Here is a 24,644-nt window from a genome sequence, read left to right on the forward strand (position 1 = left end):
ATTTAGACTTATCGTCAGTAAATCAAGTTGTCACATCCAGTTCATAATGAAGAAAAAAAACATTGTCACATATTGACTTTGACATTTTCTTTTCTTTTCTAGTCTGCTCAGACAGTGTCCATTGACGCTAAATGTGACGAGTCGACGCTGCTTGGGAATGTGCTGGATGAGATCAAGCAGACCTTTTCTCTGTGCTGATTGTGTCCGACAGCCCCAGGGTGCCCCCGACCCCTCCATGCCACCGGCTCCCTAACTGAAACACAACAAAATATGTTACGAAACACTGCGGCTGGCACTTCCAGCATTGCCCTATTTATTAGTCCTCAGATTCGCAAGATTCCTTCCTCTTACTTCTACTTCAGTGCCCCACACCTTTTCTCCTCTGCACTCTGAGCTCTGTGGTCACTCCTTCGTACTTGATGTTTTACATGCGGCGTCTTCTCTTCAGTGCACTTTCATTTTTACTTTCTGGTTTTCAAACAGCCACCCCGACCCACTGTGCTTCTGTTTCTGGATGCCTCACATCCTCCGCTTCTTCCCTGCATTACCTTTCCCTCCCTCCACTGTCGGCAGTTCAGTCTGTGACAGTCATGTAATGTAATGTTGACAACTGGACTTTTGCTGTTGATGGTTGAATTGTATTTTTACTGTTTGAAGTTTTATGTTTTTTGTCTTTAGTTTGTTTCTTTTTGTGTGTGCGTTTGTGTGTCTGAAGCCTGTCTACACCTTTGCTTCACCCTCTTCTTTCCGCTCACTAAAAATCAGTGCTACTCATCTGCTTAAACCTGGAAAAACAATGTGGCTGATTCTTTTTCAGACTAGTCCTAGCTGGGGAATAAAAAAAAAAAGCCCTCTAACCTAGTCATCCACAACTGACCTGGTGCCTGGAGTAGACCAGAGCCTGGGCTGTTGGATTGATGATAGGGCAGAGATTAAACCAAAGCTAAATACACTAAAAAGCAGGGGTTGTGGTCCCAGCTTGCCTCTTGGGGAGGCTCAGAGCAGATCTGCTGGTGTTAAATAGACTCCTTGTTTGTCACTACTGGTGATTTGTGTAGAAGTTTAGTGATTTTGCTCTGTGCCTTAGCCCATGCAGTCTGACCGGCTCCAGCACTTCTTAAGTCTTGTAAAACTCTTCTCTTGAGGAAATCTGCTCGCTGATCTGATTGTGCTACCCCCCCGTCCCCCCCCCCGAGATTTTAAACATATTAATCTATACACAAATCAAAGAATTTGAAGACAGGAGTGTAATAGACCGAAAGAATTTAAAGTGTAAGTATACAGTGTTATTTCTGTTTGTCATGTCAATTTCTATTTACCTCATCTTCGGTTAGTTTCATAGTTATTACAATACTAAACAGAAAGAAGCTCTTTGTGAAGTCTCTGTCATGCAGGAGGCTGCTTGGATTACACACTGAGAGAATAATCTAGCATAAAGAGAGATGCCCATGTCACATCTGTCTTGCCTGCTCTCTCTGAAAAAGTGAACTTGTGACTAGTTGAAAGATGGTATAGTTAGACTCTCCAGCAGCCGCTCAATCAGAATCAGAATGAAGTTTTCTCTGTTAGCAGACTATTTAGGCTACATCTGAATCAGTATTAGTTGATTTGGCTTCTGCTGTAAGAAAGAATCCACTCTGTCTTCGTGGGAACTCGTGAAACATTTGTGCAACTTTAACATTTGCATCACAATAGCTCCACCCAGCTGATGTGTAACCCAGATGATCCCTGATGTTTCTTTGCCCTTCAGAAACTGCCTTGCCTTTTTGTGTGTGTATGTGTGAGTACATTAGCATATCATGGGGAGGGAATATTTTTTTTTTCGCTTAAAAAGAGTTTGCCTCCTCTAAGAAGTCCCTCTTTTAATTTGCGTCATTCATGTTTGAGGTCACTGCCCCGTCCAGCTAACCTCATAGTAGCAAGATTAAAAACTTACTCTGTATCACCTCTGTTTATGTATATATACTGGAAAGGCCCCTTCACATCTATCTGCAGTTATAGATAACTGTAATAATTCTGTTTGTGACCAGGTCGTCAGGTCAACCATTCCACTAGATATTCAGTCTAGTCATAGTCTGACTACAGAGGGGAGCAGATGTTTAACAGGAATTTCAGTAGATGATTCTGTTATGTACTCCTTGTTCTGAAAATGAGTGATGTCAGAGAATCCCAGAAACAACTCATTTAATCATCCATTGTCCTTATTCTGATCATTCTGTGCATAATATTAGATTAAATTTGTAAATTGCATGATTAGGAATGTACACTTTTTATTTCCCTGTTTGTTTCATGGACATGCTTAAACAAAAACTTTTCATTCCATATTGTCCTTTTTTGTCTTGAATTTTTTTATGAAGTTTACTCGACCATTCTCTATTTTTGATGGTATTGTCTTTTTATCTATATTAAGTTCAGACAATTAAAAAAAGTGATTATCATTGAATGTTTTAAATTATTAAACACAGGGGAAGGAAGGGGACTTCAGTTTGGTATCATGACACTGAGGGGGTGGGGCCAGAAGATTAGGAAGAGTGCAGCAGGTCACATGAAGCAGTGTACTGAGAAGCAGCCCACTTTGTCTTAATTCTCTGTTCAGTTGTAGTGAGTTATTTTACCAAGTTTGGCTTGTGACATTGAAATATACTCTCAAAATGGCATATTTTTATTGTTCATGTCTTTTATTTATCCATATTCAGCTATCATGCTTACAGTGTCATTATTTAAAGGGGACAACATAATTATCTATACCCCCTTTAAAGAAAGTCAACCCAAATTAGAAATAAAGACTCTAAGAAGTTTTTGTAGTCTGTCTTTGTGTTACAGAAAATAATTGAAATCACGTAAATTAGAAGCAAACTCATTGTTACTGATATAAAAATGTGTGGATTTTTATATTTTTGTTTTGGACATTATCAGCAAATTAACATGTGCTATTTGATCTGATACAGCAGTTTTTGCTGCGCTGAACTTCAATTCCCACAAGGCTTTGCGTTGTAGCGCAAGTCATCGAGATCTCTGCTGACTGTGAACAGCTTAGATGAGCAAAGTTAAACTGACGAAACCGTAGAATTTGGTTTGCTTTCTGTAGCGCTAGTTTGTCTGAACACCAATGTTATTCGGACGATATATCGTGGCTCACACCCGAAAGAAGAGGCAAGCTAGCTTTTGGCTAAATCTAGACCACCATAGCCGTGATGGAAGTAGTATTTCCTGTACAGACTTTCAAAACAAGGCTACTCAAGATTTTAAATAAAAGTGAATGCGAGTGGAGCACGATGTAACATCTATTCAAAAATTAAACGGGTAGTCAGATGGTTAGATAATTTACGTCAAAAGTCTTGGATGTATTTAATTTAGCCAATGTATTAATTTGGAAAAATGACCCTAAAGAGATAAATTACACAAAAATGCGAATTGACCTATATTCAAAATGAGACCAAATACAAAACGGAAGTAGGCCTCCAAATGATTTCAGAGATATAAGGGGTCGTGTGTGTGTGTGTGTGTGTGTGTGTGTATATATATATATATATATATAGATATATATATATATATATATAGATATATATATATATATATATATATATATCTATATATATATATCTCAACTCAATCTCAACTCAAACGCCACAATGAAAATTTGACACAGAGATTCTATCACATATACACGGTTTAATCAGAAAAAGATGGAAAATAGAAATAATAAATATTGATAAAGGGTTTATTTTGAAAGCCAATACCGGAATGCACATAAATCATGTCTGTAACTTGACTAGATATGATTTAGATGGTCGTCAGAAACTGAGCTCCACGGAATTGTTCGCAACTACAGAGGAAGGCGCACCAGCTCTGACCAAATAAAGCCCAGTTGTCGCGATTTTAGATCCTGTTTTCAAGACATACTAACGGAAACTAGCGTCAACGAGTTCCATTGCGTAGGGCTTAGTTCTTCTGCGGGCAGCTACTGTTTGTACCGACCTAGCTTTGTCCTTCGCAGTCACAGCTGTGCTGGGTTGCTGATATATTAATACAAACCGTTGTGGAATATGGCTCAACATGGACATCATGTAGCCAGTTCCCAAAAAGCACTAATGCTGGAGATGAAAAGTCTCCAAGATGAGCCAGTCGAGGGATTCAAGATAACTTTGGTGGACGAGTCAGACATGTATAACTGGGAAGTAGCGATATTCGGACCCCCAAACACGCACTACGAGGGTGGTTATTTTAAGGTGAGTAGCTAATGTTAGCTAGCTGTAGTTCTATTGTTCTTTAGCGGGTAAATTTACCCTACATTCAACGCATAAAGAGCCCTTAACTTCAACCGTATTGTAACTCTTCCCATCACAGACAGCTGAAAGCTAATAACGTTAACTCAGCTAACTGTAGTAGTTCCCTGTTGCGGGTTTCTATGAGAGACAAAGCTCTTTGTTTAACTTTAAATCAACTCTGCTCAGTCAGAATATAAGTTTCAGATCTCTGTGCCTGTTCACGCATTAACTTTTTCTTGTGGCAAATTTTCATTTAAAATACAGATTAATATATCTTTGAGACAGTGAGCACATGACCATATTTGATCGATACTTTAATGTTACCTTGAAAGAACAGATGAAGCATAACCGCCTCCAACATTAACTCTAAATAGGTAAGCTCATCAGCTGGCTAACACATTCAGTCATTTGTGTTATTAATTATAATGGGGGTTGGGTTAGATTATTGGTCTAAATATCTTCCTAAAACATCTTAAAGTACTATAAACACTAACGTGTTCTTTTACATATTCGGATATTACAGTTGGTCCAGTCAGATTACCCTTAGAATAAATGTAATAGCACAAACGACATGTCTGTGAGCAGTTCATCCATGTGGACTGCTGCAGATCTTCATGTTAAGCAGCTGCATTTGTTTTTATCTAGTGACCAGGTCTGATCATAGTTATTTGCTTCTTGCAATTTGATTAGGTAACTTCAATTACAAGCAATCTGTTACTATCCAACTCTATACCCTAAATACATAAGCTCATCAGCTGGTCAACTAATTCAATCATTTCCTTTGTGTTCATCATAATAAATCAGCAGCCCTGGGGTGAACAGGCTGTTGGTTTGTATGTTCAGATTTACTCAAAGGAATCAATCCCTGATGCACAGTAACCTTGGTTTTGAAATGCAGATGTCTCCAGTCTTAGCTTGTTGTGTGTTACATATTATTTCTTTTTTTCTGCTTTACATCAACCCTGGAGAGTAATGCTTTTTTCACAGATGTGTTGTTCCTGTTTGTGTTGGTGTTTCTACCAAAAAGCTCAAATTATAGACTCTATGGGCATTTTAGCATTAACTTTTTATCAATTAGCTTGGTTCATCAAAATATTGTTTCAGTACAGTTTTGTATAATTTCTCTACCTCTAGATTACTGTACTGTTGAATACTGGCTGTTACATACCTTTTTATTGTAAATACACAGTCACTTGCATTTGTTTGCATAGCAGACAGCCTGCAGTTGACTTGTATAAAATTTAAATGAGAATGGGAGAATTGTTGGAAGCTATTTACTAATGTGGTTATTTGTCCTGTTGTGCTCTTTAATTAATCACTTTGTCTGGCAAAGTCTCAAAACTTTTGGTAGTTCAGCTTGAAACTTGGCAGTGATATTTTGTATTACGTCATATAAAAAGATAACAAGTGTTTATTGAAGTGGCTTACAGTCTGGTTTTACTGATGGGGGGGACACAGAAATAATATAGGTCATGGATTTAAAAGAAGATTTCAGGTTGTAGCAATAGTGGCAAACAATCAAATTTTCCATTTTCTAATCAGCTTGTCTCTTGTTCATAATACTAAGCCATTGTTGTTTCCGTATTAAAGATAAACTGTAATATAGAGGTGATTTTTCCACTGTGTTTGGATTATCCAACATACTGTGATGACACTATTTGTAAACACGTCTTATCAACTGTCTCAAGCTTTCAGCGATGATTCCAGTTCTTGAGAAGCGTGTTCATTTACTTTCTGGTCTTTTTTTAAATCCGTGAGCACAAACAGAGGCTCTCAGCCAGGCAACTGTGTGGACGGTGTTCAGTGTGTCAGTGTGGGTGCTGTGTACAGGATTCCTTTGCAGAGCAAGGAATGCACATCCCGGCTGTGAAATCCACCGCATGGTTGTGAGTCATTGTTCTTGTCCAGGTTTCCATCCAACCAGTTTGCCTTATTCTAACAACCAAAAAGAAAAAGAAGTCTTGCTTTGACCAGGTTAGCCAAACAAACTGTTACGACATACTGAAGCTGCCTGTTCAGAGACTGACGTTGCATGAAACCTGGCTGAGTCAGGTATTTTTGTCACATGGGTGTTGTTTTTAGTCATGACTGCAGGCACACAGTGGATTGAGACATATTGAAACCTCACTTGGACACCATTGAGTAACCGACCTAAATACATGATGCATAGCAGTACTTTCAAATTGTAAACAGACCGTTGGCCTGTAGGTTTTGCACGCTCCATGTTCAGTCGTTGCCCCCAAGACATCTTATAGCTGTGTTCGTCTCCAGCTTTGTCATGTGAAGTATCCCTCCTGATTCTGAGTGTCTGATTGCTGGCAGAGGGCCAGTTTGGCTTCGATCTTGGGATATGTAAACAGGCCAACAGACCTGACTGCTCTGAGTTCAGACTACTGTGATTCCCTCTGCCAAGGAGGTGGTTGATACGACTTTTTTGTCTGCTTGTGCAAAGTTTTTTAAAGGTGGAGCATTGTACATCTTAGGAGTAACTGGAATTTCTTTCTGTAATCTCTCTCTCAGTCTCTCTCTCTCTTTTCTCAGCTTTAGTGGAGGTTTGCGGTCTAAGCTTGATGTTTTCTTTACATTTTTATGGTTTAGATCTTCCCACAAATCTGTTTGCTGAGGAGTGGTTTGTTTGTGATTTTTAGCTTTTTCAACTGGGCACTTCAGGATTTTGCAGATTCAGTTTTGTGACAAACTGATCAAATGGAAAGAATCATGGCTCATTTTATCACAATGTAAACCAGAACAGTTGTTAGAACCACAGTTCAGATCAAATCACCCTACAGTAAGCCTCGAGTAATCACTGTTATTTCATTTACAGATGAAACTAACTGGCTTTACCTATGTACATGGCTTCAAATACAAAATGTACTGTCAGTGGTGTGTGACCAACAAGCTGGTCACACGCCACTTCCATTACACTCAAGCCACTCCAGTCTTTGTACATACTCTGACAATCTTAGACAAAAAGACCAAAAGCTTTCACTACTGTATAATTTTAAGGAAATATGGTCTCATTGATTGGGAAAACACTATAGGCGAATCTTTTGTGACGTCAGTGTTTACCTTTTGCCGCATTGCATCACGGTATTGGGTGGCAAGAAGCTGCATCTGTTAGCTGGATTTCTTTGCGTTTGGAGTTTGAGGGCGATCTACTACATGGTTCACTCGTGTTGTGTGATTGGCTGTACGGCTCGTTGGGGGCCCAACAAAAAGTTTTTCCGCATTCCCACCGAAAAAGACCCCGAAAAAAGAAGAAAATGGTTACGTGCTATGATACGTGCTTTGATACCTGCAAGCCTCACTGGTACACGCAGCTGTTGTGAGTGCTATCCTGACCGCTGTTTCTATTTTAAACATTAAAGCTGCTACATGACTGCATGTTTCTCCTAGACTGGATTTGAAAGAAAAATTTTGTAAGATGTTATTATCGTTTTTCACGATAGACCAAACGCCATTTAAATTATAGTTAACAGGACCAATAAAATTGAAAAACAGTCATTAGATTTAAAATGAAAAATTCAAAGGCACTGATAAATAAAGCCTTACCCGGCTTTGCAGTCGCAGTGACATGTGATTATTTCACCGTTTTCTTGGGCGATCACCCACGGAAGATGCGAATCACGCTGTGACACTGCTTGGCCGGGTCTGACCTCCGCTTTGAGCACGACCACTGATTTTTGTTTCACCGAAAAGATTGGCCCAACCTTTCTTGAAACAAAATAGTTATAAGCTTCGAGGCTTTTAAAAAGCTTTTAACCTCTCGTGGGTGAAGGGTCCAGGGCTTTCAACTAAATAAGAATAAATATCTCCCTAGCACATCTGTGGCCAAGATGCAGGTGAGTCAGACCAGTATTTTTCGTCATCCCAGACTTCATATGGGCTTTGTATTTGTTCGATTTTGTCTGCAACACAAATTTTTAGTTTCTCTCTAAACCTCCTCTGGTCTTCGGAGCTTAGCGTACTTATATAATTTGGATTTCGCCCGCTTACTTTCTTGTTTATGCTAGCAGGTTCCGCCATCTCAACAGGTCTTCTTGCCACCCAACCACACGCGCATGCGCAAAAAGATGTAAACAAAGATTCGCCTATTAAGTATGCAATATATTGTCTTTATAAAATTGCACATGACTTAGCCCCCCTCCCTCTATCTCTTGTATCTTTTGTTACAATTAGAACAAATGCAGTTTGAACCACAAGGAGGGTCTCGAGGGGATTGTGTTATTCCACTAAAGTGGAATGAGTGGAATAGCATCCCAACATACTTTCAGGGAAATCAGTACATATGGGATTTTTAGGTTGTGTTTAAAACAGTGGCTAGTTAGCAATCAAACCTGTCAACATTGACAAGCTGCTGCCATCTTGTTAATGTTAGTCCTTGTTCTCATGTGTATATACGGTCTCTATGTCCATGTCTTGAATCAAACACCTGCTGCTTTCTGACCAGCTTGTGTTTAGTTTGTAACGTGGTTTGATGCATGCATATGTGGACGCCTCCCTGCATGTTTTCACTTCCTACTTTGTTTTATTTTTTGTTGTGAGGTTGTCTTGCTGTGTGATTTAGTGACTTTGTGTCAGTGGTTTGCAGATTTTAATGTTAATAATTTGTCATTTCTTCATCACCTTCTAATCAGTTTTAGATATCTTGAGATCGATGGGTATTCCCTTTTTTTGTTTGTTTATGAAGTTTTGCTTTGTGATTTAGTGGCTTTGTTTCAGTGATATATAGATTTTAACAGTGTATTAATTGTTTCTGTCACTTTTCGATCAGTTTATTCTTTGATATTTTTCGATTGATGGATAATTGTTTCCCTCACAATTTTTCCTGTTTCTCTTTTTCCTTATTCCAGGGAGCTTTTGTAAGACCTGACCAGGACAGCAAATGAAAACTAACCCATTGGCTAAATCTGGCATATTTAAAAGTGTTTCTTCTTTTGATGTGCTCCATCCCTGTCAAATAAAAACAGAAAAAATGTGCATTTAATTAAGCTTCTGTTTCATAAATAAATGGTCTGTGTATACCAGCTATCTGCAAAAAAGGAAAAAATTTAAACGTTTGCTGTAACTAATTTGATAACTCAGTATTAGTCAATAAATAAGTTATAATTTCTCTCTATTCTAATCAGTGTGGGTTTATGTTATGACTTTACAACGTGTACAGTTAAATCCCTTAAAGCACAAAACCCTCCACATCTACCGTGGCTCTTGACTCTTCACATTGCTCAGCTTATACTGTCATTAGAGCAAGGACAGCCATAAACACTGGTGCAGGTCTATGAACTCTGCTTAAGAACTTTGATATTGCTTTCTCTGACCCCAGAGACTGTCAGATCACATTAGACCGAGCGTTGACCTCTTCCTGTTCTGTCCTGTGTCATGTCACCAGAGCATCAGGAAAAGAAAATGTTTTATGAATTGTAAAGCTCAAACACAACCTCTTAAGTGAGGACCTACATGGAGTTTTGCCATGGTGACGTACAGAGCAAACGATGCCATGTGTGGAATGACACAAAAATGGAATTGATGGCTGTTTCACCTTTTGATGCTTAAAAATATAATGTCACAGTCTCCTTAATTCATACCATGAAAGAGAATACCATTCATATACCAGTCTAGTGGTTTTCTTAGCTGACTGATCAGTTTTTGATGGCCAGTAACAAAGAGCAGTGCTGCCGTTTGGGTCTGATCGGGACCAGACACCCAGTCCTGTTGAGCAGCTATATTCGTGCTTTGTTTGACTTCTCTCATTCTCATGCATACAGACTCAACATTAGTCTTGCAGTAGTAAAGAAGAGGAAGGGTACAGGTCAGAGGACCCAACCCAGCTGAAAAAGGTTCAGCTGGGCTGGGCCAAGCTGAGCTGCTAGAGTCATGTTTCCCCCTCCGGCTGTGTCACAGAGAAACAAAACCAGGGCCCAGGAAAAAAGAGGTAATACTGAAACAGTCAGATCAAATCAGACAGAATCCTTCCTTCTGTGTTCCCCCACTTTTTTTTTTTTTAAAGGAGAGCCTGTTGAGAGTGTAGGTAATTGTCAGGCGTCAGCAGACAGTTATAACGGTCCGCTGAAGCCCTGAGAGTGTGTTCCTTTTCTTTCCTGTTATGGCCACCAGTGTGGTAATCGTATTTCTAGATGGTGGCCATGTATGCTGTTTATTTAAAATGTCAGATGGCAATACCACACAAAAATCAGTTTGAAATAACTTCAGGTTTTATTCTTTCTCTTTGTGGTTGTTGAGCAGAGACAATGAGGCTGGGGCTTGTTGGTCACAAAAATAAGAATCGCTGGAAAGTTTTTGTTTTGTAGGCTATGGGAATTGTCACTACTTGATGTACTTTTCATGTCATTCTGAATAAGTGCAAGTTAAGCAGTGTGTGAGTGTGTGTGTGTGTGTGAGAGAGAGAGAGAGAGATCTGTAGAGACTGTAAAGAGGTGCAAAAGAACAGCATGATTTGATCCTTTCAGGGTCTTTTCATTGACCTGGTTTACTTCAGCTTGCTGTCATTTTCCACAGGGTGGGTGTGTTTTCTCTCATTCCTGTTCTCTCCTAAAGGCAGCTTTTTAGGTCACAGTCCAGAAAGATTTTGGTAGAATGAAGAAAGTGACCTTCCATTCATTTTTTTTTTGTTTGTTTTTTTGGATAACAAGAGTCATTCATAAGTAAGTTTTTTCTTGCATGCTTGGCAAAATGTCATGTCTGCTGCTCAGATGAGATGTTCAGAGTGAGTCACCTTCCCGTCGTGGATTCTGTCATTTCTGTGCTCAGTCCTATTCTGAGGCATGACACGTGAAGCAGCAGCAGACTGTTAAAAAAAAAAAAAAAGAGGTTTTCTTGTGACAGGCAGAGATCATGTTTGAGCTGCTGTATATTAATACACTAAGTGAAAAAAGAATGAGCCTTGTACTGTAAAGGTTAATGCAGTTTATATGTTTTAATAACAGAAAAGGAGAGGTAGATAATATAGAGTTTATGTTGACTTAAGACCCCGCTGCATTTTCCTTTCCCTTCTTCATCTTTCTTTGTGCACAATACTGAGGCAGAAGACGAGCTTCTCTGTGCTGCAGATCAAATGAGCCAGCCAAGCAGCCTGTTTGTCTTTTTTGTTGTTTTTTTTTCTTTTCTTCTTTACCCCATACTTCCTTCCCTCCACAGTTTGCTGTCTGCTGTGTGAGCAGGTCAGGAGCTTCAGCTAATGCTGAAAAATGAAAATGTTACTACAGGCAAACGATTAAAAACCTCCTGATAAGCTATGTTGTGAAATCATGCTCTTACCTTCTTACTGGGATCAGTTTTTATGCTTACCCCTAATGCATATCCCTACCTTCCTGCTTTTCTGTGTGCTTGCATTCAGACAAGCAGGATTGATGAATGAGGCTTTTATCGGACATGTAGAGATCTGCTGTTTCATAGGACACCCAGCTACCTGCCAAAGGGTGAGGTATGTGATCAGCTTTAAGTAAGATATGTACAAGAGAAACCATGTTTTTGTTTGAGGAACTGGGTGTCTTTTTTTCCTTTGTATCATTAGGGAGTCAGGTTGCTCTGCTTTCCACAGATAGTTTAGTCTGATCATGTTGGAACAGATAAGGATTAAACTGAATGGAAAAAAGGTTTTTATACAGAACAGGTAGTGAAATAAATGTGGATGTTGCTTGGAGATTTCTCTTTCTCTTAAAGAGCATATTTTTTTTTTATCCATGACATTTTTCATTAACTCACACACTCTTTAATAAAAAAAAATCTTAAACAGCTTCTCCCAGTATACATGTTGACACAACTTTACATGAAGCCAGAAGACTTCTTATTTTATTAAATGACTATTTTTAATATTTCTATCTTTGTGTGAATTTGAGCCAATATTTTCTGAAAGTCATGCGGTCTACAGACGTGTGTCAGTTTGTCTTATTACAAAAAAATAGAAGCCAGTATCTTGATTTTATCATTCTGAGTCAATGAACAGATATAATCTTAATGCTTTATTGTTTTGGGAGGAAAACCGAGCAGGCACTGTTGCTGCATGGCCTTCCTCCCACTCCACCACCCCGTCTGCTTGCTGTGCGCTGTACTGTTGCCAGCCTGTAATGTGTACAATGTTGGCTTGATCTCTGCACTCTGCCTGTCTGCCAGCTTTTTGGCAGGAACAGTCAAACCCAAGGATTTTTTTTATTTATTTACCCCCCCCCCCCCTCCCCCCCCTCCACATTTTTATCAGAATTGTGTCTTTGTTTCTTCTCCAATATGGTTTTACAGCATGAGATCAGATCAGTTCTGATGGTTGTTGATCCCTTTTTGTCACATATATAAAGCAAAATGCTGCTGCAGAGGTTTTGACACACTGACACACTTGAATGGCAAGAATCTGTGGCCATTAACAGGTCCTTTTGGATATTTTGGCACATAGTTTGACATTTTCAATGCTGTCAAAGGCGTCTGAAGGCTTTAAACATCATAAACAACCCAACCCCCTTTATTTTCTCCCATGCTTATCCTGCTGCCAGTCCACTATTCTGCTCCCATGCAGCTGCCCCCTGCCCCATCACTTCAGGGAAGACCAGCTGACCGTGCCGAATCAGCAAATGTGAGCAAGTGTTTGTGCGTGGTGTGTATATGACAAGGGGATCATGAGAAGGTTTCCTGCTGTGAGTGATGTGTATGTGTGTAATCAGTCCAGTCGGTGAATACTCTCCCACCGTCCCCATCTCTTCTGTGACACGCCTGGTAGAAAAGGAAAAAGGAGGAGGGGTCCTCTACACACTGGATTTACACAGTACATGTGCACAGTTGTGCTTTAGTGTTAGGACATACAATAGCAGAACACGGGTGTGAGTAGTGGATTGTTTTAGGTTGAAGTGACAGCTGGAGAGGACATACTCAATGTCTTTATACCACCAACCCCCTCCTAGCTACTGGTGTTTCTGAGCTCCACACTCTGCAGCTGAATGCACTGTGAGCCTCCATCCCTCCCATCCTCCACACCATATTACATTACACTGTCATTAGCTCCTCCATGCTCAGCCGCCACGGAAGGTTTTACAGTGACTCCACAGTTGCTATTTATATGTTTCTTTAAACTGCTATCAGAGCTAATCTGCATGATTGTAGCGCTTCATTCAGCAGCTGCTTGTTGACACCGGTGCAAAAAAATATAGAAGGGGGGGCTTTCAGAATGAAGCACCTTCTTCTTGTCAGCTGTGTGTGCTCATTGTGTAGCCATATGGCTCTGGTTGCATGAAACTAGTCTTCTCAAAGACAGCCATACTTGTGTCACCAGCAGAACTGACTTTAAAGTGTGAAATAAAATTATACAAGTGGTTCGCTCTAATTAAATGCAGATGCCTAACTGTGGTTAAAGGAATCCATATGTGTTAAGTGTGAAAATGTTTCCAAAACAGCAATAGCTTGGCTGGAAGTAGTTGAGACTTGTAAGTTTGCTGCTGAGAGGGGTAAATAAACTTCCTGCCACGTCGCCAATACATGTCTTCTCTCACCCTCAGGCTCGGATCAAGTTTCCTGTCGACTACCCCTACTCTCCACCTGCTTTCCGCTTTCTCACCAAAATGTGGCACCCCAACATCTATGAGGTAATTTATCAGAAAAATGATGTTTATGACAGTCTGCACAGTGTCTGATCCTAGTGTTTTAATCTTTAATGGATTCATTACTTCACCTTCTTACTGTTTTTTAAGCACTTTAAATCTAGTGAGTCTTCCCCTCATTAGACAGAAATTTTACATTCAGTGTATCGTGGAAGTTATAGTTGGGAGCTCTTAATGATCTGTTTATTTACATTGAGATTTAGATGAGCAGTCATTTAACTGCTGTTTGGGAAAATTTGACCTGAATTACTGACTAAGAAATTTAATTTCTTTTCATTTCTTTTCAGAAGAATGAAGTTTTAAAGCTGAACATTAAAGAGAAGTGAAAGAGAGCTTGAGGAACCTGATTAATGAAATATAATCTTCTGATTCTTTCAGTGACCATGTAAATAAACACACTTCCCTCCAGTCCTGTGGCAAGGTGCTATAGATTTTATCAAAAGTTCACCTTCTGCTGATGAAACCAGTATGCACACATGTGTATGACACCAGTTTGAACTGATTGTTGTTTGGTACTCATAGCTGTGTGCTTATATTGGCTGCTGTATACAGCAACGTAAGAGCAACTGCAGTTAAACAGATTTAAGACTGAAAGTGGGTAAATTCTGAACAAGTTTATGTATATAAGAGGTAACGCCTCATCTTTGGCGGATTTTCTCACTAAGACACCCTCTAACAATGGATAATTCGGCATCTGTCTTGCATTTGGACTCTTCTCTGAGCTCTTTTCAGTCAGTAAAAATCAGTCTGATGTGGACTCTTGTTTTATATCTTGATCTGTCACTTTTTTTCTTTTCCTGTCTTCCTCAAAAATTGTCCTCTTGGGTTTCTTTGCTAAACCAAATCAGTCCAGTTACTAGTGTGTGACGCTGTGCTGTAAGGTGCTGCTTCAAAGTGATGTGCGAACAGGGAAAGAAAAGTTGTGAAGTGCAGTTTTTCATCTTTAGGATGCTGCTGGGCAACGACAGCTCCAGGAACGTCCAAATAAATATTACTGTGCCCATAAAATGAGTCAGTTTTATGTCAGAAAGTTATGTAGTACTACTTTAACTATGTGTGCATAGCAATTTCTTGTTTGAACATGATGGTCTTTTTTGTTGTATCCTTAGAATGGGGATGTGTGTATTTCTATCCTGCATCCACCAGTAGACGATCCACAGAGCGGCGAGCTGCCTTCAGAGAGGTGGAACCCCACACAGAATGTCAGGTACTCATCAGCAACAGTATGTTCAATAATTATCTATTAGTCACATCATCAACTGCTGCTTTCCGTTTGCTAGCCCTCTTTTTAGTTAACTAATTTTTTTGCTACATATGCTTAATCTTTCTTAATTTACATATTAAATTCTCATTTTTTTAGTAAATCATACACAGAAGACATGTTACTTTTTCTAATGAGTACACCAACTACAGTAAGCAACAGATAGTTCTAAAAAAAAAAAAAAAAGGAAAGTGTGTTGATCACAGATTTGAGTTGAGACAGTGGTATGATGCTGTGCTGCTCCTGAAGGTAAGTTACTCACAAAAATATCAGAAGCAATGGGGAAATGACTGTAAGACAGCACAGATCTACAAACTGAAACCAAAGAAAGGAGGAAAAAAATAGGTTTACAGGGAAAAGATTGTTCTTTCTTTTTTTTCCCCTAATGTGATTGTGTGTGTAAAGGAATTACCTGGCCAAAAAGTAAGTAAATAAATAAATAAATAAAAAGTCAACATCCAAAAAAAAAAAAAAAAAATAGGTCACACTAATATTTCGTTGGACCTCCTTTAGCATTGATTATGGCAACATTCACTGTGGCATTCTTTAAATAATGGCACAAGATTTATTTTCATCCAGTGTTGCATTAATTAGAGATGTCTGGTCACTGCAAAGCCTTCTCCAGCACATCCTGAAAATTTTCAATAGGGTTCAGTTCTGGGGCTTCATTTATAAATCTGTGCGTAGCAAAGATGACTACAGGTGGCGTACATAGGGGAAAAAAGGAAATATCTAAAGTTGGCGCACGTGAGGGAGCGCCTTGCCACGCCCTTATGGTGGCTATAAAAAGTCAGGTGAATGCCTATAATAAATATATATATATATAAATATAATTTCCATGATGGCTCTGGAGGAAAAGAGGGAAGAAGTAGATTTTTTTGGAATGCGAAACTGAGATTCTGATGGACCACGTTGAAAAACGTAAAAAGGTTTTATTTGGTGGGGACAGCATTGTCATTACCAGTGTCAGAACCAAAGAGGAGCAGCAGCAGGTGACAGATGCTGTAAACGCCGTCAGAGGCGAAGACACACCAAAGGCAAAGCATGCAGGAAATTTAGTCCTTTGTTTTAATCTGTAAAATAAATGTGTACAGATACAACTGAGATTGGTACTCGACAGGAAGTCCTGCAGGTGCAAAGGGACACAATCAACGCTATTAACGAGGTGGCCAAGGAGTTGTGGGAAATAAAGACTATCTGGACAGAAATGGGGACAACACTAAAAAAGCATTGTGAAAAAATAAAAGAAATCTACTTCTTGCGTGTTTTACCAGCATTGCATCACTTCTAGATGTTCCAGGCTCCAGTCTGCACTCCACTCTGCTGTGTCATACAACGAATGACTGAAGCTTACTTTTCACATGTTATTTTACTGACTGGTACGTGTTGGGATGACTTTTTCAAAAAGATGTTTGCGAGAAACCATTACATAGTGCAGTTCCGTTACTTTCATTAGCCACCTGAAGCCCTTATTTTCAACAGGGGAGTTCAGGCGCATCCTTGCAAAAGAAGCTTGCAATTGCCTCAGTTATTGTAGACGCAGGCAGATGAGCCTCAACATTGGTGGTAAGCATGTTTAATCACATGATTTGGACATGGAGAATGAAAATGCTTTGGTTAATGACAGCAGATATAAAGGTCCCATATTATACATTTTTTAAACAATTTCATATGGACATTAGAGGTCCAACAACATTGTTTTCAAAGAGTATTACCCCAAATTCAGCCTTGGTCCTTAATTTCAGCCATGTTAAATGTGGCTCTAGTGAGCTCTACTGAGAATGGGCTGTTTCTGTGTCTAAACCTTTAAATGTTCATGAGTGGTGCCTGTCCATGCCCCTCTCTGGGAGAGGATCTGGCTTCCGCAGGCGCCCACTCGGTGATTTTAAAGGGCAGACTCCGCTAGCCAGTGGTGGGTCAATGACAGTATCCACTACTAGGGGCAGTGGTTATTTCCCTTCCTGAGGTCACAAAGAGAAAGATGTCAGACTTACTCGTTTGAGCACACATTCACTAAAAACTGGATGAAGCAAATGAGAAAGGTGACAGAATTTTCTCATTTTTGGGCCTCATACACAAGCTATGAGGACACGATTGCTAGAAAACCTTTAGAAAGTGAATTTTGCATACTATGAGACCTTTAATTTCCTATTTGCAATTTCCCTTATGGATTATTATTTGTATTTTTTTTATTTCTTTCTCACTTGGTTCTTATAGCAGCTTCAGGGCAGTCTATAGCACCGATTAGGGAAATCAGACATCGCTGCAAATTGCATTGTTTTGCTTGCCTGTTCCCCCTCAGTGTAGGGGACTGCAGTAAGCCCAGATCATAGACTGTTCCCACAGGCTTGTACATTAGACACTAGGCTACCCTCTCTTCTTACCCTGATTCTCCCGTCTCTTTGGAACAGGGTAAATCTGGACTCATCAGACCACATGACCTTCTTCCATTGCTCCAGAGTCCAATCTTTATACTCCTTAGCAAATTCTAACCTTTTTATCCGGTTGTCCTCACTAATTAGTGGTTTTCTTATGGCTACTCAGCTGTTCAGTCCCAATCCCTTGACTTCTCTTCACATTATGCGTCTGAACAGGCTCTTAATTTCACTATTAAACATGGCCATGAGTCCTGTTGTTTTTCTTGAATTTGATTTCACCAAACATTTAAGTGATCCATTGGACAGTTCTTACCCCAATATTAGTATTTTCTGCAATCTCCTTAGATGTTTTCTCTGCTTGATGCATGACAATGATTTGACCCTTTTTAAACTAACATCTACAACCATGGTATGACTACGTGTTGCATCAGTTGGAGTTAAATAAATTGTTGCCAGCTGAAAGATAATCACTCATGCAGTAATTTTCCAATAGGAGGCTCGTTCTTGTTTGCTTAGTTAATAATAATTCTACCTCACAAACTCCTAAAAGAACGTGATTGACAGTTGGCATTTGATTTGTTTTATATAAGAGAAGCAAGAAACTGTCTTTTCAAGTATGTTTGTAGTTGGGTTTTTGCAGACTTTCATTCAAAGCCATGTCACAAAACTACCACCTTTCCTACGTACTCCAGTTCTTAGTTTCACCAAGGAGGATGTTTATGGTAGCAGAGGTTTGTCTGTCTGTTAGCAACATAACTCAAAAAGTTATGGACAAATTTTAATTCAATTTTCAGGAACCATCAGAAGTGGAATAAAGTAACAAGTGATTTCATTTTGGGGGTTTGGGATCACTGTCTGGATCCAGGAATTTTTTAAAGGATTCTTTACCATTTGGATGTAATTTTAGATGAATTAGAAGCTTTAATGGATATTTTTGCCATTAAAGCTTCTAACTCATTCAATAATGCCCAGAATTGGCAAAAAAAAAAATAAAATATAAATAAAAAGACAAGATGACCTCACATGATAGATATTATAATCCGACATTGTTTGATCCAGATCATGTTGATATTCTGGATATGGTGATAAGGTTCAAATATTGGGGGTACTGGGTGTGCTGTTGGGTCTTTTGGGATTTTTTTCTCAGTGACCCTGTGGCTTGGCAGAGGTCTGCGCTCTCTTAGCATTAATGTAAATGAATTAACCTGCAGAGTGTTGAGCAGTGTCCTCCCTAATTTAATAAAAGTCAATATCATAACTTCGAGCAATATGTCAAAATCAGTTGTGGGTTTTAACTTGAATTCCTTCTGTCAAACGACAAATTTCTAATATTAATGCACATTCTTGATGTTAAGGCAAGAAGCATCTTGTTCTTGAAGCAGTTTTCTAGATTGTCCCTCCTTAGCTTTACCTTTAGTGCCGTATGCACATCCACATAGCCCAGCAGATGTTTAACACAAAAACAGTCCTACATTTTGGTTCGAGGAAAGAAAAGATGTTGAGAGGGCTGGTGGATAAGGCACACCAAGCAGGGGGGGTTTGTGTGTGAGAGAGAATAAATGATTAGGTGTTTTTTGTTTTTTATTTAAACTGGGTTGTATACTTTGTCAAGGCTTTTTTTTTTTATCTTGTTGTTAAAATTATTCTGAAATTGTTATTATGAAAGCACTTGGTGCTGCTCTTTGGTATAAAAAGTGCTGTATAAATAAAATTGAATTTGAAAAGTGTCACCCTTCTACACATAATGTATAATTCATCTTCCCTTGTTTTCAGATATTTGGTACAGCTGGAATTGTTCACCCCTCCAACTTTCCCATTTTTTTTTTTTGTTCCTTAGTTCAGACAGAATCACTCATAAGTAAAACGTCAGTAACTTTCAGGCCTCTGTGGACACTAAGCTGACCATGACAGTGGTGTACTGTATATGAAGACAGCCTCGTGGCTTTACAAAAGGACTGTGGTTGAATGTTAGTTTTTTTTTTTTTTTTGTTTAGTGGGTTTTTATTAAGTAAAACATGTACCATACCACTCAATCTTTCACTCTCTGTGGTAGTCAGTCATTTGTTAAATGCAACGACATCGCTGGTATAAACAGTGTGTGGCTGTATTCCCTGATTGTTTCTGTAATGAGCAGCTTCTGGAGCTAAAATCAGATGTTAATGATACAAGTGGATATTTATGAGGTGGAAAGGCTCTCTTGGTGTCTTTCTATCACTGTATCCCTTCTTGTCCTGCACTTTCAATGTCCCTTGTCTCGTCTTACTGCCATCTTACTCTACCTCCTTTGTGTGTTTTCCCCCCTTCTCGTCCTGTATTGTTTTCCTGTATTGTAATCTCTCCCCACTCTCTCTTCTATGCATCTCTCCCAGGACCATCCTGCTCAGTGTCATCTCCCTGCTGAACGAACCCAACACATTTTCTCCAGCCAATGTGGACGCATCCGTCATGTACCGCAAGTGGAGGGATAGCAAGGGCAAGGACAGAGAATATATCGAGATAATCAGGTACCACGTGGGATAACGGGCACACACAGCACTTCTGCTAAAGGATCTTGTCAGTACAACAGAAACACAAAGTTCTGGCATTGACACTTTTCTCCCTACTCCCTACATCTCACAGGAAGCAGGTGCTGGCTACTAAAGCTGATGCAGAAAGGGACGGCGTCAAGGTTCCTGTCACGTTAGACGAATACTGCGTCCGCACCCAAGTCCCACCCACAGACGATGGCTCCAACCTCTTATACGATGACTACTATGATGACGAGGAGCTGGAGGAAGACGACGAGGATGACAATGAAGACTGTTGCTATGACGAGGACGACTCTGGCACAGAGGACTCCTGACCACGCTTCTCTGTGATGTCACCCAACACTTCCTCCTCTCCACCACCCCGGACCAGTTCTTGCTGTCACCCACACGGCCCCTTGTCCACCTTCTGTCACATGTGCAGTCACAATATGCACACTAAAGAAAAGAAAGAAAGAAAAGACAGCTGCAGAATTGTGTTTGGCTCTTTTCTTCAGCATTCTCTTTTACTTTTTTCACTTGTCTGAGTAGACGTTACACATGATATACGAACAGCTTCATAACCCTTATGTCAAACTTTCAAGTTTTCTCCATCTTCTTATGTTCATCTGCACTGATACTCCCATCATTTAAAATCCCCCACAAAAAGCTTTTTCAGCTCCAATACATTGTTTATTCCACAAGTGTTGAGCGTAACAAAGCTTTCTCAGTGCTAAAGAGCGCTCACTTCTTTTACATTATCGTTCGGCAGGAATGTCAAGCCACAGATCAGATCACTGTAAAACAAGAAGAAAGCATTTCTAGAGGAAGCTAATTATGGAAAAACGGCATACAGTTTGTGTTACAAAAAGCTGAGTCATTTCTGCCTGAGTCATGTGTACAACCTCCAGTAAGCAGGTTGTATGATCCCTGCCACACTTCACCTCTGACCTTTAAAGCCACAGGGCTTGTGCTCCCCCAAATGGGAAAGTTATTAGTTTCAAAAAGCCGCTTGCACTTACTTGTGCCTTCCTTGTATCCCTGAAGTCCCACATCTGAGTGACTGGCTGACCAGTTGAAGCAAAACCCTATCAGCTAGACATACAAAGGTGGCAGAGCGCAATTTTTCAGGCTCACGATATGATGTGTAAACAGTGTCCTCTTGATGGAACAAGCCTATTTATTTATAGCAGCACCTGTCAGATTAGTCTGGATGGGGGTGAGGTTGTGAGTGGAAAGGTAAAATCCAACAGCTGATCTGAAGAATGGAATGTAGATCAATCAGCCTCCACTTGCTGCCACCAGCCTTCATCGTACAAGCACTTGCTACTAGTGGCCTGGATGCACTTAACATCTAGCAAAGCCCGCTGCTGCTCGTGTAATCCAATGTACTGTATTTAAAACAAAAAACTATGCAGTCAGTGCTTGAACTTCCTTAATATGCAGTGCTTTAAATGTGGCAGCAAAGCTGAGCCTTGAAAACAGTCTGGCAGGAACTCCAGCTTTAGTTCTCTGTGCATCTGTGAGGGCTTCAGAGTGACTCTGACATCTCTTAGAGATGGACATGTGCAGCTGTATCCGTCTTTATGTTTATCGGTGGTTTGTGGTTTCCAAACAGAGTAGCACAAGTAACCTCAGCATAGGAGTCACGTTGTACACTAACCTTCACTAAGCTTGCCCCCTACTGGTGTCTGTGTGTAACTTTTCTTTTTCTTTTTTTTTTAAACTCTGAAACGCTCTACCAGACTTCAGCCATCTTGTCTTACCTGAGCCAGTGCTCCCTGTTGCCTCAGAGGAGATCAGGTTGCAGTATGAGTGAATCAGAAGAATGGAAAATGGCATGATGAATATGCAGGCAAACGGTGTTTTGTTTTCAGTGCTGCGCACACTCTGAGGCTCTCTTCTGCCTGGAGTGCTTTGTTGCACACTTTTAAACGCATTACCACCATCCAACAGTATTTGCAAGGAAATTCTCAACGTCACTGTAGCCATGTTTCCGTTTTTGTGAGTATTCACTGATCGTTTAAAAGATGTACCGAAAAGAATTAAGAGGGAAGCGTGAAATGGGAAGGTTCTGGGATAGGGTTATTCTCTGAGCATGAGCATGCCGATATGTGTTTTGTGGTTTTAGATCTGCTATAAAGGTTGGGATTATGTCCAAGATAAAGGTTCTCAAACTCGATTTTACCTGAAACTGATGTATTGTGACTGGGCTGGGGGTTGGTGTGTTTTTTTTGGGGGGGGGGGGCTTTGTTGATGTCCTTTTTTTTTTTTTTTTATTTGCAAATTGTATGAGCTGCAATGTGTAATTATATGTATTAAGATTATTAAATTGATTATTCAGAAACTAGGGATATCCATGGAAAGTTGAATAAATGTCAAATCAATTTTACACAATTTCCTAACAAGGAACCAAATATTACTGTAATGATGATGCGGCTCTAAATGCGCCATGATAAATTATCAATACTGGATAATTTATGCCCATTATAAAAAAAAAAACCCTCACCCCTTTATTTTAATTTTGGGGAGACTGGAATTTTTTTTTTTTGTTTGTTTTTTAAAGTCAAGCTGCTGTGTTCTTTTCCTTCCTCTCTCCTCATCCCCCTCAACATGTCTGAGCTCTGATTGGTGGAAGCATCACTGAGGGAAGACCCAGAAGTTAAGATAAAAAGATCCTCAGGAAAAATAAAATAAAATACCCACCTACCAACAAACAAACAAATCATTTTCCGGCTAAGTGAACCTGACCCCGGAGGACTCGCTTTTTGGCTTCAATGGACTGTTTACAATCTTTACCTTGATATGCACATGTGGATATTTTGACGATCAGTTGATGTTTCTTTGTTTGTTTGTTTTTTTCTTTCTTTTTTCTTATGGTTTGTAAATATTTAAAATCTGAAATAAAGCTCTTTATTAGATGTTGGCTGATTTTTTTTTTCTTGTTAATTTCCTGTTTTGCATATTTCAAGATCTTGTTTTCTTGTTGACACTGACATTCGGAGGAAACTCAGTGTTGCCCTCTGAGAGGTAAACATCAGGTCCTTCCTCTTGACTGTTTTGTATTATTATTATTATTATTATTATTATTATTATTATTATTATTATTATTATTATCCCACTAAACCCAACACAACCTAAAATAAACAGATAAATAAATAAGAATGATGATGATGGTTATTATTATTAAAGTGAGGGACATACAGCATGAGATTTGAGGTTGGTGGAGACTTAAAAGGATCGGAAAGAAAACCCTCTCTAAATAGTCGTGGTCTTATCTCCCCCTTCTACTTACTCTTATTGAAGGATATATTAATTTTTGGAGAAACAAAGGTAGGGCCTTTTCTCTGGGTTTGTGAAGTCTGTTAGTTTAGCCCTGCGTTGTATTAAATACAAAGCACAGAAACAGTCATTCATTTCAAGCTCCCTTATTGTTGTTTTCCTACTTACATTGATGGCTTTGCAAAATTGTTTTACAGCTACCAACCTAATTTTTTTTTAATTATCAATTTACGTTCATGTGCTTCGTAAATAAAACTTTTTTTGATGTTCTCAGATTTTGTTTGACGTTTTTATAGCAGAATATATTTACAGTCTAAAGAGTCTTGAGTTGGTGTCGTGTTTGCACAAATATAAACATTGATTCCTCCTCCGGATTTTTAACCATGATGATGATGTCATGTGGGTCCTGAGCAGCACTCACAGTTAGACAAAGGTCTGTGTGTGTGTTGTGTGTGTGTGATAAGTAACATTATCTTTTTAGCAACTGTCTAGTGAGATGTTTAATTTCCTTCTGGAAAGTCCTGTGAATTTTCTATAAAAAAAGCATTATGGTAATGTTTTTCTTACTTTTCCCTTGTGGTGGTAAATGTGTCCTATGACCAATAAAACAGTCCAACCGAACATTTAATAGTATTTTAGTTTTCATAAGAGAATTGCTCCTGGCTAGTTTAGTAAAATGCACAGCAAATATCCTATAATATCTGTTTTATAATTTATATTGAACTTAAAACGTGCTTGGATCATTCAGAGAGTATTTACAAAGAAAGAGCTGGGAATTAATGTGCTCTGTTTTTGGTATACATACACAAACTGGTCTGCATTTTCTTTCTGAAACTATACTTTAGGGATTAGGGTGATTTTAGATTGTAAACCAAGAAAGTAATCATCAGAAATGAAAGTAATCTGGTTTGTTTCGCAGAAGGGGCCAATATATAAATGAAAAGGATCTGTGGCATCAACGGCCTACCAGTTAATCTTAAAATGCTGGCAAAGTAACGTGAAGATGTTCATTCTCGTCTCAGGCTTTTCAAACCTTACTCACAGTATCTGCCAGCCTTTATGTTTTAATACAAAGATTATCAGCAACAAATAGTCAGTTTTATTAGATTTCACTGTTTTATCTGCAAAGCACAATAATTCTAATTCAGTACATTATTTTCTTAACATCTCTGGGTCAATAGAAACTTGAAGTGGCTGTTTAACATTGCTAGAGGCTAATATTAATGCTCTTCTTCAGTAGATTTAAAGGTCCAGTGTGTAACAAAACAAAGGCCAACGACAGAAAAATTATCATTGAAATCTCTTATCACTATAAAAATGAAATTATGTTTTTATTCTCTTTAGAATCAGTC

General features: G+C 39.1%; 2 protein-coding genes across 5 annotated transcripts in view; both read left to right on the forward strand.

The window, feature by feature from the left end:
- ap3d1 (adaptor related protein complex 3 subunit delta 1) overlaps positions 1–2,798 on the forward strand; it is a 31,085-nt gene extending 28,287 nt beyond the window's left edge. For all 4 annotated transcript variants that reach the window (XM_042005270.1, XM_042005271.1, XM_042005273.1 and 1 more), the window contains one exon: positions 103–2,798. In XM_042005270.1, the coding sequence (XP_041861204.1) occupies positions 103–198 (96 nt within the window). In that variant the 3' untranslated portion in view covers positions 199–2,798. The remainder of the gene's footprint in view (positions 1–102) is intronic.
- A 978-nt stretch (positions 2,799–3,776) lies between these two features.
- cdc34a (cell division cycle 34 homolog (S. cerevisiae) a) lies at positions 3,777–22,931 on the forward strand. The gene is made up of 5 exons (XM_042006137.1): positions 3,777–4,229; positions 13,766–13,852; positions 14,977–15,074; positions 19,876–20,010; positions 20,126–22,931. Exons 1-5 carry the CDS (start codon positions 4,047–4,049, stop codon positions 20,346–20,348), a joined length of 726 nt encoding a protein of 241 aa, XP_041862071.1. The 5' UTR covers positions 3,777–4,046; the 3' UTR covers positions 20,349–22,931.
- The last annotated feature ends 1,713 nt before the right edge of the window (positions 22,932–24,644 follow it).

This window comes from Melanotaenia boesemani, chromosome 14 (genome assembly GCF_017639745.1).
Source record: "Melanotaenia boesemani isolate fMelBoe1 chromosome 14, fMelBoe1.pri, whole genome shotgun sequence".
In the NCBI taxonomy this organism is placed as follows: Eukaryota; Metazoa; Chordata; class Actinopteri; order Atheriniformes; family Melanotaeniidae; genus Melanotaenia; species Melanotaenia boesemani.